Source organism: Oculina patagonica, chromosome 4 (genome assembly GCF_052425735.1).
Source record: "Oculina patagonica isolate OP01 chromosome 4, crgOcupat, whole genome shotgun sequence".
NCBI lineage: Eukaryota > Metazoa > Cnidaria > Anthozoa > Scleractinia > Oculinidae > Oculina > Oculina patagonica.
This window is the reverse complement of record NC_135761.1, coordinates 54,388,472-54,400,720: the sequence shown is the minus strand read 5'-3', so window position 1 is coordinate 54,400,720 and position 12,249 is coordinate 54,388,472. Positions and strand designations below refer to the sequence as shown.

The 12,249-nt window shown below is 37.1% G+C and overlaps 1 protein-coding gene across 1 annotated transcript in view; it reads right to left on the bottom strand.

Annotated features, from left to right (window-relative positions):
- LOC144650683 (DNA-directed RNA polymerase III subunit RPC2-like) overlaps positions 1–10,978 on the bottom strand; it is a 40,812-nt gene extending 29,834 nt beyond the window's left edge. Inside the window, exons 1-13 of the mRNA XM_078510411.1 lie at positions 10,933–10,978; positions 9,906–10,067; positions 8,507–8,539; positions 7,741–7,797; positions 7,218–7,358; positions 6,605–6,673; positions 6,042–6,073; positions 5,475–5,566; positions 5,038–5,155; positions 4,839–4,920; positions 3,740–3,889; positions 2,855–2,968; positions 171–251 (exon numbers count right to left, since the gene is read on the bottom strand). Coding sequence (XP_078366537.1) covers positions 171–251; positions 2,855–2,968; positions 3,740–3,889; positions 4,839–4,920; positions 5,038–5,155; positions 5,475–5,566; positions 6,042–6,073; positions 6,605–6,673; positions 7,218–7,358; positions 7,741–7,797; positions 8,507–8,539; positions 9,906–9,986 — 1,050 coding nt within the window. The 5' untranslated portion in view covers positions 9,987–10,067; positions 10,933–10,978. The remainder of the gene's footprint in view (positions 1–170; positions 252–2,854; positions 2,969–3,739; positions 3,890–4,838; positions 4,921–5,037; positions 5,156–5,474; positions 5,567–6,041; positions 6,074–6,604; positions 6,674–7,217; positions 7,359–7,740; positions 7,798–8,506; positions 8,540–9,905; positions 10,068–10,932) is intronic.
- Positions 10,979–12,249: the final 1,271 nt, after the last annotated feature.

Sequence of the window (12,249 nt, the reverse complement as noted above, 5' to 3'; positions counted from 1 at the left end):
TGTTAAAACACAAGCCTGATCATGCATCTACAAAAAGTCTACTTTTTCTTGAAAGTCAAGTTCAATTTTAATTTTCAATTTGGACCAAAAGCTCAAAGCACATCCTTCTGCATGTACACAACGGGCAGTATAGGAGTACGTTACAGATTTTTAGGCAGGGCCACTATTACCTCATCACTGCAAGCAAGTATGACTCTCCGAATCATCAGAGCTAAAAATACACACTTGGCTTTGAAATCATACTTGATTACCTGAAAACAATACATAATCAAAAAAAATAATAATTGGGGATTAAATATTTGTAAAGGAACAATGTACACATAGTACATTGTACATATATGTCTGAATTTATCAAAACCGGGTCAAAGAAAAGTGACGTCAGTTTTTTTGAACAAGTACATTAGTGCGCGGATTGGCTTAAAATGCCACAAGAAAGGGGGAAAAAGATAAATTGATAAATTCAGACATATATACATTACAATTTTTATACCTACCTGTAATCCTAAATTATAGCATTGTAAAACATTCAAAATTAAAGCAAGTTAAAAATCATGTTAACAAAATTGTACTTGTTTAATCTTTTAAATGATTTTGGAGGCTGTTCAGGTTTAAAAATAAATACTTCTAAAACGGAGGGTATGTGGCTGGGCAGTCTTAAATGCAACTTGGGTCAACGTTCTAAATTTAATATTTCGTGGCCTGAAAAATATGTAATCGCGCTAGGTGTGGCCTTCGCATATGATCAGTCTGTTAGTTACAAAATTAATTTCGAGGAAAAACTTGTTGCGCTAAAGAAAATTTTAAACCAATGGACGACCAGAGGCTTAACTTTAATGGGAAGAATTTGTATCATCAAAACCCTCGCTATCTCCAAGCTTGTTTATAATACCTCCGTTCTCACAACACCACCAAATTTTTCTAGTGAAGTTAATGATATTTGTTTCAAGTTCATATGGAACTTTAAGCCCGATAAGGTCAAACGTAACACGCTTATTGGTCCTATAGAGAAAGGGGGCCTTAACATGGTAGACTTCAACATGATGAACAAATCTTTAAAGGGAGCATGGGTTAAACGTTTATATGAAGCTGGTGATAACAAATGGTGCTCCCTCTTCTCATCTGCTACATCCCAATATGGTGGTTCGTTTCTTTTGGAATGTAATTTTAATGTATCTGACCTTAATTTCGTCTCGTATGTACCGTCCTTTTACAAGGAAGTATTGAATGTCTGGCAGGAGCTACATTCTAAAGACCCTTCTTCTGCTAAGGAATATGAAAACGAAATTATTTGGAATAACCGCTATATTAAAATAGATGGTAAATCAGTCTTCTATCCATCTTGGCATAGAAAAGGAGTTATTAAAATCGGTCATCTGGTAAATGAGAACAGAACGTTTTTATCCTGGTCTGAGTTTCAACATAGATATGGTATGACGGTAAACTTCTTAACGTATTATGGCCTTCTCACCGCGATCCCTGAAGAATGGAAAAAATCAATTTTAAATTCCGAACGAATGCTTACCGATGTTGACAGTAATGAGCTTCCTCTTGCGAATGTCACCGCCAAATCTGCTCGCGAACTGCTTGTTATGAAAGTGTTTAAAGCCCCAAACATAGAAACTAAGCTTATAGAAAAACGTCTTCCTGCTAAAGCCATTTATGAATTGCCACTCAAAGTTACAATAGAAAATAAACTCAGATGTTTCCAATACAAGGTCATACATAACATTCTACCCACTAATAACAGACTTTACAAAATGAAATTGAAAAGTTCTCCCAGTTGTGATCGTTGTAGCTCTTCATACGAAACTTTACCTCATTTGCTGTATGAGTGTCCGACGGTACAATTATTCTGGAAAAAAGTTATTGCATGGTGGAATGAAAAACGTTCAGAAAATATCACCTTAATTGACACAGATATTTTTTACGGTTATAAACCAGATTTAAGTAATTTTTATGCCCTGAATCATTTCCTCATCATCGCCAAGTATCACATTTTTCTGTCCTGGTTGAATTCAGCATATCCGAATCTAGATATCTTCCTTCTCTTACTCAATCAAAAGATTCTCTATGAACGCACAATCGCTGTTAAAAATAATAGTTTGACGAAATTCAAAGCAAAATGGACAACACTTTGTGCCTGAGTTCCCCCAAGTTACCCCGCCCCCTGCCCAGAGGTTGTGCCGCAATCTATTTATTTATTTATTTATTTTTCGTTTCATAGTAAAATAAAATACATACAGTTAGTATTAGAGTTAGTAGTAAAAAATTGAACTTTGTAAATAGATTGTAACTTTAAAATGTAATAGTAATATAATGTAATAGTTTTTGTAAGAGCGCTATTTGTTATAGTAGGTATTGTAAGGCGTGTTATTGCAATATTATTATTTAAAAAGAAAATGTATATTAAATAATGTAATAAGTAATGTCTTGTAATTAGCATCGTAGGTAGGGTATGTATTTGTTAAGTAAGTAGTGTTCTTTGTGTGTCAATAAATAAATTAAAAAAAAAAAAAAAAAAAAAAAAAAAAATTGTAAAATAAAGAAAAATAACAGTTGTAATCCATGCCAATTAATAAAGTTGGAAGTTAAAGCTCTAGTATTATAGCTATTATGGCACCAGTTTCAGTATTACAGTTGTACCCTTTATCATGATTTACACTGTAGAGGTAACCAACATTGAAATGTAGTAAGTGTCTGTGGTATTGATTGCAAATAATGTTTCAAGATCTCTGTTTCCTTTGCACAAACTTTATTCCACTCACAGGTGTTCTTAACAAAAGGCTTTAAAGACAGAAGTACTCCACATAATTATTGTCAGTATTATATTTTGTTATAATTTTATTATACTTACCGGAACATGAGCAAGCATGACTCCTGCTAACAACTCTCTTGCTTCCTCCACCTTGGTCCTACTCTTGCCCCATGTAGCACGTTGACGCACTTTGGACCCAACATACTGCAGGGCCTATTACAAAAATCAGGATTAAAGGCATAATGGAAATACAAATACTATGGAACAGAAGCACCAAATATTTTTAAGCCAGTAATAAACCAGGAAGGGATAAGAATGGTTAAAACTGGTCATCAGTCTCACTATACGTAACATGTATCTCTACCCACCTCAGTTAGCTTTTGCTATACATGGTAGATGTCTTGTATTGATTGGTTAAAAAACATGTAGGTAAAGGTAAAGCCTGCTGTCGAGCCAAGTGGCTCATCAGGCCGAAGCTTATCCCGGTTTCTGTAGCATTAAGCGACTAGGAGTATTTCTACTCCCCCCTGGATGGGATGCTAGTCCATCTCAGGGTTACCCCCCAGCAGTAAATTCGCCGGTACCCATTTGTACACCTGGGTGGAGAGAGGCACTGTGAGAGTAAAGTGTCTTGCCCAAGAACACAACGCAGCGCCCCGGCCAGGCCTCGAACCCGGGTTGTTCGACTCGGAGGCGAACGTGCTAACCATTAGACCACCGCGCCTCACACTACTACCTACACTGTACTACCGGTATATCATACAAGCTTAATTGTTGTACGAGATTGTGCTATCTACCAGATAAATCACAATCCAATAGATAAGTACATGTATTTAACAAGCCAACTACCCTGACCAGTGGATGCACAATACAGTGCAGCATGAACCAAACTTTGGACAACTACATGCCTACACCTTATAATTAAGTCATTCGTGGGATTCCAAAAAAAAAAAATAATAAGTCGCTTAATTTGTTTCTGAATACCTGTAACTGTGTGTAGATGTTGAGTCTATGGCACTCTTCAAGTGATGGTGCAAACGTGGAGATGACTTCTTCCTCGCACCCAACCATTTGAACTATTTCCTGTTCACACTCTATGCCCATGGCCTTGAATACCACAACCACCGGTACATCCTGAAAGTGAGAAGTACATTGGAAAAAAATGATCACTCATAAGATGACAAAGACTTTTTAAAACAAATTGTATTTTCTCGATTAAACGCCCCCAGCATTTATTTGAAACTTAGTTTGGTTGACCTGGCGTTTATTTGACTCTTGCAGTTTATTTGATCCCGGTTTTTATTAAGCAAGGGTTTTTATTTATAATTTTTGACAAACATACATCTTTCTAATAAACCTACAGCTTATTATGCCCGGCATTTATTCGGTACCCGGCGTTTAATCGAGAAAATGCAGTAATATAGTGCACATACACAAACTTTGCAAGCACATGGAAATAGATATTACTGGACATGACTTTTAAGTCATGCATAAAACGAAAAAATAATCTATATGCTGCAATTAATTTTTGATCTCAGTTAATTTTTATTATTTTAACTACAGTTAGTTTTTTATATACTAGGTAAATAAGTAGAAAATGTAAAACATCTCCCTTCCCTTGATGTCTCATAACCGCCACAAAGACTATTTACATGTAATTGCATTGTGGTCTTTTGAATATTTTAAACTGAAAGGGGGGCATGGAATAAGGCTCTAAGTAACTCCTGATCTAATATAAAATTCTCCCTTTGATTTTATAATTACTAAGATACACGAGTGTATCGAATTTACGAGTTTGAGTTAGAAATTTTGAGTTGGAGTTGGAGATTTCGAGTTCGAGTTAGAAATTTCGAGTTCGAGTTATGGGGTAATATTAATTTTTCCCAGTTGGTCACTCGAACTCGAAATTCAAACTCGAACTCGAACTCATGAAATGGACAGACCCAAGATACACAGGGCAAATCAGAATGATTATCTCGCAATTTATCACACGTCACTTGGTGCTTTATTTCAGGCATCTCTTCCATTGTACTCTTGTAACTATATTTCTGTTGTGTGTGTGTCCTTCACAAAAAACCCTCACCTCAGACAGAGCATTATGTTTCAAAAGAAACTTGTTTTTTTTAGTCACAATACTTGTTCTGCTTTTTCTTTCTGCCGTTGAACTGCAAACAAAATTAATACAGAATATACACTTAGCAATACATGTTTAACATACATCCATCTACAACTGAAAAAATTACTAAGCAACTGGAAAATATCAGTGATTGTAAGACACGTGCCTTGTTACAGAACATCCAATATTTCCTTTTTTGTCAGCTTCCACAATGATGCGATTCTTCGATAGTTGTTCTTGAATTAAAATAACCTTTTCTGTTCCATTTGCAATGAAGTAACCTCCTGTAAAAAGATGGGGTAAATGGATCATTCATAAAAAAAAGTCATTGAGATGTGTTTTAATGCTACATGTACAGCTTTTAATTTGGAGAAGTTTTTCTCCCATCACTTAAGACTTGATGAGAATAACATCATGTATAGAGTATCACACCAGTATCCAGTATCACAGAGGCCACGGATTCACATCCCATTAAAGCCCCTGGCCAATTTTTTCCAGGCTTCTTACATTCCTGTCACTGCTAGTTTCTTTCTGCCATGCAAAATACATCTCATTTATTTCTAGATTTTGTATAACACAGAATACCTGCATTTATCAACCAACCTGGATCAATAGGACACTCATTTAAGGAAGCCAACTCCGCTGGACTCTTCCCTGTTAATACACAGTTTGAACTCCGAAGCATTATCGGCATTCTAAACAAAGTAGACAGGCAGCAATGCAAGCACCATTAACAAAGTATTTTTAATGACTAAAATGAGATACTTGCAGGACCCTTCAAAGCAGGTTGTCACACAATGGGAGGCAGCTAAAGTGTGCAAGCCATTCCAGTTAGCCTAAATAGTACTTCGGTTAGCCTAAATGGCACTCCAGTTAGCCTAAATAACACTCCGGTTAGCCTTAATAACACCTGGTCTCCGGTTAGCGTACAGTTGACTAAGGTAGCTGTGGTTAGCCTTTTTTATTGGGAGTAGGATTTCTGTCTTGTATGACTTGCTGACTTACCTCACATGCCTCGCATGCCTTGCTGACTCTCATATTTGTAAAACTCCTTCAAAGCCACATGAAGGAGTGAGTGTTTCATTACTAATAGAACATGTACATTTTGTTTTGCAAACCAGCACGGAAAACAACATTATATTATTATTATATCATGGAAGATTTACTTACCTCCCTATTGGCAAGTTATGCCTCACCACTCGCTGAAAAATAAAAAAGTAACTTGTCACTACATTCCAACAACTTGAAGTGTCTCAGAAGCACTGTTGAATAATAATATAAGCACTATTATTTTTATATAATTCATGATCTGTTGATCTGTTCACCAAACTTCTTTCTTTCTTTTGTTTTTGTTTTTTTAGAAATTTCAATATCTTTGACTGAGTTGATTGTAAGAGAACTTTGGGATTTTGTTCAGTTAGTTACTTACAAAAGGAAAACCCTTCTCTCTAAGATGGTGCCATTTGAATTTTGCTTTGCTTTAACATAAAAGTTATATGCCATTAAAATAAAGAACAAGGCAAAACAAAGTGAAATAATAAATAATTTAGCAGTTTAGTTGGTCCCCAACCTTAACATCATGATGTATTTATGTTAAAGAAAAATTTTCTGTTTACAGATACATGTAAGATTGGAGTTTAACTTACAGCAACTGCAAAGCATGGCATGACAATAAAAAAATGCTTGTAGGCAATTCTGAGATGGTGCAATGGATAAGAAGACAATTCACTCACCTGGCTTCCTCTGGTGTACTCAATATCTACAGTGATGGGTGCAGAGTATGTCATATCTCGCAAGCGGCACTGAAAAGAAATTACAAAAAATGTATAAGTCTTAATAACAGTTCCTGGCCGCCGGGCCCATACTACAGAGCTTATCCCAGTTTCTGTAGCATTAAGCGACAGGTTTTTTGGCAGGGGTAAGGGGGGCTTAAACCGAATCTACGGATTTCTCCTACTCCCTAGATGGGATGCTAGTCCATTATAGGGTTACCCCTAGCATTTTTTTTTGGCCAGTACCCATCTATAGATCTGGGGGAGGGCACAATGAGAGGAGAGTGCCTTGTCCAAGAACAAAACACAGCCCCGCCAGGCTCACCAGAGTCTAGCGTGCTAACCATTAAGCCTATGCATTTATGCATGGGGGAGGGGGAGTAGCCCTTTGATAGACTAGTATCCAGGGCTCAAATATAATTTTTTGTATCAGTAACCCTTTGGGTTAGACCCCGCATTGCATCTGGGGGGAGTAAAAATTTGGGTGAGACCTAGTTAATGCTGCAACAGTAACTAAATTTTTTATTCACATGCACTACACATAAATTATACAGTAGGTAAAACATCAACTTGCCTCGTGAGGTGAGATGGGTTTCGTGATATTGAATGACTCTTCCACATCAGGACTGCCCACATAGATGTTCAGGTACTTTAAATACCACACTGGATCGGCGTCAGTAGTAATTTTTTCATTTGCTTTAACAATCTTCTTTATCTACAAAAAAACAGTTAGGAAATTCATATATAGAATAATTGCTGCTAATTAAAAGTAAAGGAATAAACTCAATTTAAACAATGCACCTCTGTATACCACAAAGATAAAGACAACAGCGCAGCATTTCACTCTATGTATACGTTATAGAAAGAAATCAGGCCACAGGCTTGGTATGAACTTCTAAAAGCAGAATAATGCTTTTTTGTCAACATGAAAAGACTTGGTCAATCAAATACAAATGTGTTAATATAAATGGCATCAAAAGACAGTACTATTTTTATTGCTTGCATTGTTGACTTGAGAAAAAATGGGAAAATTTCGCTCTCAGCCATGCTTTGTTGCTTTGCAAATAATAATATCAATAGCGGAAGTCAGTACTTACATCCACGTTTATGAAGTAATTAAATGAATCTATGTGTTGCTTGACAAGTCCCTTAACCTGCAAAATACATCATATAGCTGTAAATATCTTTGACAAAATACAAGGACAGTTTATCAAGACCCAGGAACTCATGATTCAATGAACTGTCCAAAAGGGGAACCTTTTCTGGGCTAGAGATATATGTATATCCAATTGTAAAGATTTCTTATCCTGCAGAGTTTGAGTATTAATAAGTCATGTGATGCCTTTTTTAGCCAAAGGCGATGATATCAGAAGTAGAACAGAAGTGAATACTCCTCACAGGCAGTTTCAGGTGACACAGGTGTCAATTGGTTAAAAAGGCATTTTCAAAAACCTCAAACAGATGCACCTAATGGCTAATTTGTCTACGTATTTAAGGGGTTACACAAGTGAAAAGTTAAGAAAAAGGACGCAGTATTTCTACTGCAGGTATGCCAAAAGGGTACCATCTTCTATGGAAGGTGTGTGATGAAAGGGTTGCCTTTTCTGTCAAAAATAGTATATGAAAGGGTGAGGGTTATAAGGACCTCAGCATCCATAGAGCCTCCCTGCATAAAACTTTTTTGAGTACAATGTATTCCCCCCAGGGGGGGGTCTAAGACTGGTTTTGTTTGTGTATTAAATGCAAACAAGGAAACCTACTTATTAATTAAACTAGAACCAAATACATGTATAATTATTGCGCACAACAGGAAAAATCATTGCTTTGTGTAAAATCTATATTTTGGTTACAAACATTACATACCTTTAAAAAGGCTGGCAATAGTTTCCATTTGTCCTAAAAACATAAAATTACAAATGTTGCAATAAAGTTGGTATAAATATCAAAGATCTCTTCGAGATATCAACTTTTTTGCATGAAGTTAGTATGAGCAGAAGGTTTATCCTGGGCATTGTTGTTCGAAGATATCATGGAAGAATTCAAACGTCTTTCAGTTCAAGCATTTTTTTTATTAATTTTTTGCAGAGGAAATGCTGTATTTGTCAGTCTCGACGGCTGGGCGCTTTGCGACTCATATACTTTGGCTTGGTTAAAAATGGTAAACTTTGACGCTTGCCTTTAATCGAAATAGTTGTTTCCTTTCAAGTTAGAAAGATTTCTACTCGGCTTAATGCAGGGTTCCCGATAAAGGTTACGCACGACAGAGTTACATTTTGTCTCATCACACAATCTTAACCCCACATCAAGAAGTAAATTTTCGTTTGGATATTACAAAAAGCCGCTTCTCCTCGCGTTATTCTTTACCCTATGGCTACACATGCCATTTCTAACAACTACATTTCCAGTAAAACAGTTGCTGTTTTTGTTTCTAATGGCGATGCATTAACTTCTGAACAGAAGCAAAAACTTTAAGTGTTTACTGCTTCCACCGGAAGTAATTTCACAACAGGCTACAAAAAAAACTTGTAAATATCACTTCACACCTGCATTGAATGTTGCAATTCTAAATTGTGCAACTCAGCAGAAATAATCAATTGTCACGAAATGAGTTCCCTTTGGTTAACTATTAGCAACGTTTTAGTGTGTGAAAGACTTGTACCAGTACAAATTTGCGTTGTTGATCGTTTTAGGTTAAATTAATATTAGCGCCTAAAGACTTGTACCAGTACAAATTGCGTTCTTAATCGTTTTAAACTTCGCTGCCTTCGAGCGCTGAACCCCTCACATTCTTAATTGGTTATGTCACGTAAGATTTGGGCTACTCACGTTTTTAATTGTTATATAACGTTTGTAAATTTGACAAGTCACGTTTTTTCTACAAGAACGGAAGTGCTGAAGCACAACTATAGAGTGACACTTTACAAGTCATGGGCTTTGATCACCCACAGCGGAAAGTATTCCCTTGAGAAATTAAAACAGTCCCTTGAGAGTTAACAAGAATGTGGTTCCAGATTACCCAACTTAACCGCTATTCTCCTTCCTTTTGCTTGCAAACAAGCAACAAAGTCGAAAAAATGTGATTGCTTGATGTATTTTTCTTTGTGCATAATTGGTAATTGGCTACTTCGAAATGTAGTTCCCAATTTCCCAACAAACTTCACAACGCGGCACGGTAAAGTTATGTGAAATAGACTGTAAACTATAAAAAAACATTGTCAAACTTGTACTACCCTGGATACCATCTAAGGTAAAATAATTATACCTCAACAGCTTTGATTGGCTTTGAAACATCCTCCAAGTTTTCTGTAATTTTTCCTAATGTTTCAAACTCCATTGCTATCATTGCTCTTCTATCAGCTCACTTGACACTGAAGGAAATTCGTTAAATAGGAACCTTGTTCTGTCATCATCAAATTCAGCTGACCTGGAAAGTTGAAAGAAACAGGCAAAAAATACTTGTGCTGTGGCTTTATTATCGCCTTCCCGCCTTGGAGCATATAGTGTCTACACTCTTTTTCTACCCAGGCATCCAAACTTGTGGCAATCCATGTTCAATCTCATTCCCAAATGCAATTTTCATCAAAATCTCCCAATATGTCATGGCCAATAGCATGATTTAGAAGCTGATTTTCTTTAATTTTTTTATGACATGGCATTTGTCTTTATTTTTCCCAGGTTTCTAACGAGATTCCTCCCCCTCCCCTTCCACCTTACCCCCCTCCCCGACAGTTTGTCAGGTTGGCAGGTCTGCAGGAGAAAGTTCGGGAGAACAACAAATGTTGTTGTAGCGACTGTTTTTAAGTTTCAAGTTCTTCCTAATTTCCATCTGTGTTTCTTAAGCCCTAAGTCTTCTAAATAGAAACAGGCACAATCACTGTACGCGCTTTCTGTAGACTAAATAAATAAATAACTTTATCTAAGTGTCAATGTACTAAGCTTAAGCATATTTTGTTCACCAAATCTGATTATTTTAAACGCTCTTATAATTTTAAGAGCCCTTTTACTGGCGTCAGTTCGTAAGGAGAGCTAACCTCCCGTCATTGGTACTATAGAACTTTGGCAACACTGTCAGACCACTTATGTCGAAAGCGTTTCCGTCCGACTGTCAGTTTGACTCTGTGAAGAACTCAGAAGGAGATTGTTGTTTTGTATCGTGCACTCTTCCTATTAAAATTATTCTGGCAAATTATTCTCCCAGCGTAGTAATTGCTATCTTTCTGAGATTTTTTTCTGTTAACGCCTGTTTGGAAGAAGTTTGCCATGCTACACGTGTGCTTCTTATATCTTACCTGAGTGTTGATCTATGCCGCCATCTTGGATTTGGCTGTCCTTCTCGTTTCCAGGACTTAACGGGCAACGCAGGCTGGAAAAAACTGGTCTGCGGCTGAGTAACCCTAGCCTGCGTTGCAGACGAACAAAACCCCGGTTATATGCGTCTGCGAATTAGTATACTATTCTGCACTGCAACAATCATCGCATCGCATTTAAGATTGGGGATAAAATTCGGCGACCCGACAAGAGTCGCAGTGCAAACTAAGTACATAATGGGAGGGTGGGTGGGTAGGTGAAATTGTACCATCCATAATACCCTCAAACGATATAAACACCCATAACTGTCTCCCAAAAATATTCAACAAAACTACCAGCTGGCTCTTAATAGCACTTAGTATGTTCCCTCCGCCGTCGCACTTGAACAATGTCAATTTATTCATGATTTGTAGTACTTATATGCGATGTCGATAATTTATGCAGAGCGAATAGAGAGCAAAAGCTTGTTCCGGGCCCCCGCGCGTTACCAGGGATTTCTATAATTACCTCTGATTGGCTCTTCGATAGGGCCGTTCTTTCGTGCGCCGTGATTGGTCAAATGGATCTCGTAACACCATAGTTACGCTTTTGATGAATAACAGATACACAATAACCTTGCGGCGATCATGGCAGATCGGTGAGAATAAACGTTTAAAGCGGTAAAAAAGCAACCGGTCCGAACTATCTGATAAAAAAGAAAACAATAACGACAAGAAGCAAACACAACTGTCAAGCAAAAAGGTCATTGTCTTGTAGTGAAAAAATGTCACACAACGAACCATCCGTCATCCGTGATGAGAAGCAACATGACCTTGCAAAAACACAATAAACAGCCGAACCCGGCGTTACAAATGCAGAATGCAAGTAGTCGACATCTTCACGGAAAATTTAGGACCAGAGCAAATATTTCGAGAGCTCAAAAAATATCTTGCAAACATGAATATGTTTCAGGATGTTCAAAGACTAACCACAGAGGTGTCAAAACAGTCAAAATAAACAAATGAAAAGCCGTGCAGACTATGACCTCTACACATTTGCTATTAAAGCGACAGTCTTATGGCTCTACGCAATTTAAAACGCCTCCAAATAATACAGCCTACAGCATAAAGTGTCCTTTCTAAACAAGTGAAAAGCGAAATAAATTGGATGACCCATTTCACAGAGCGGCAAATATACAAATTATACGACAAGAACGCCTCAGTGTAACTGGTATCTGGTATTCATCGAACGCGTAACTATGGTTTCACAACATCAAACGACCAATAACGGCGCTCGAAAGAACAGCCCTTTTCAAGAGC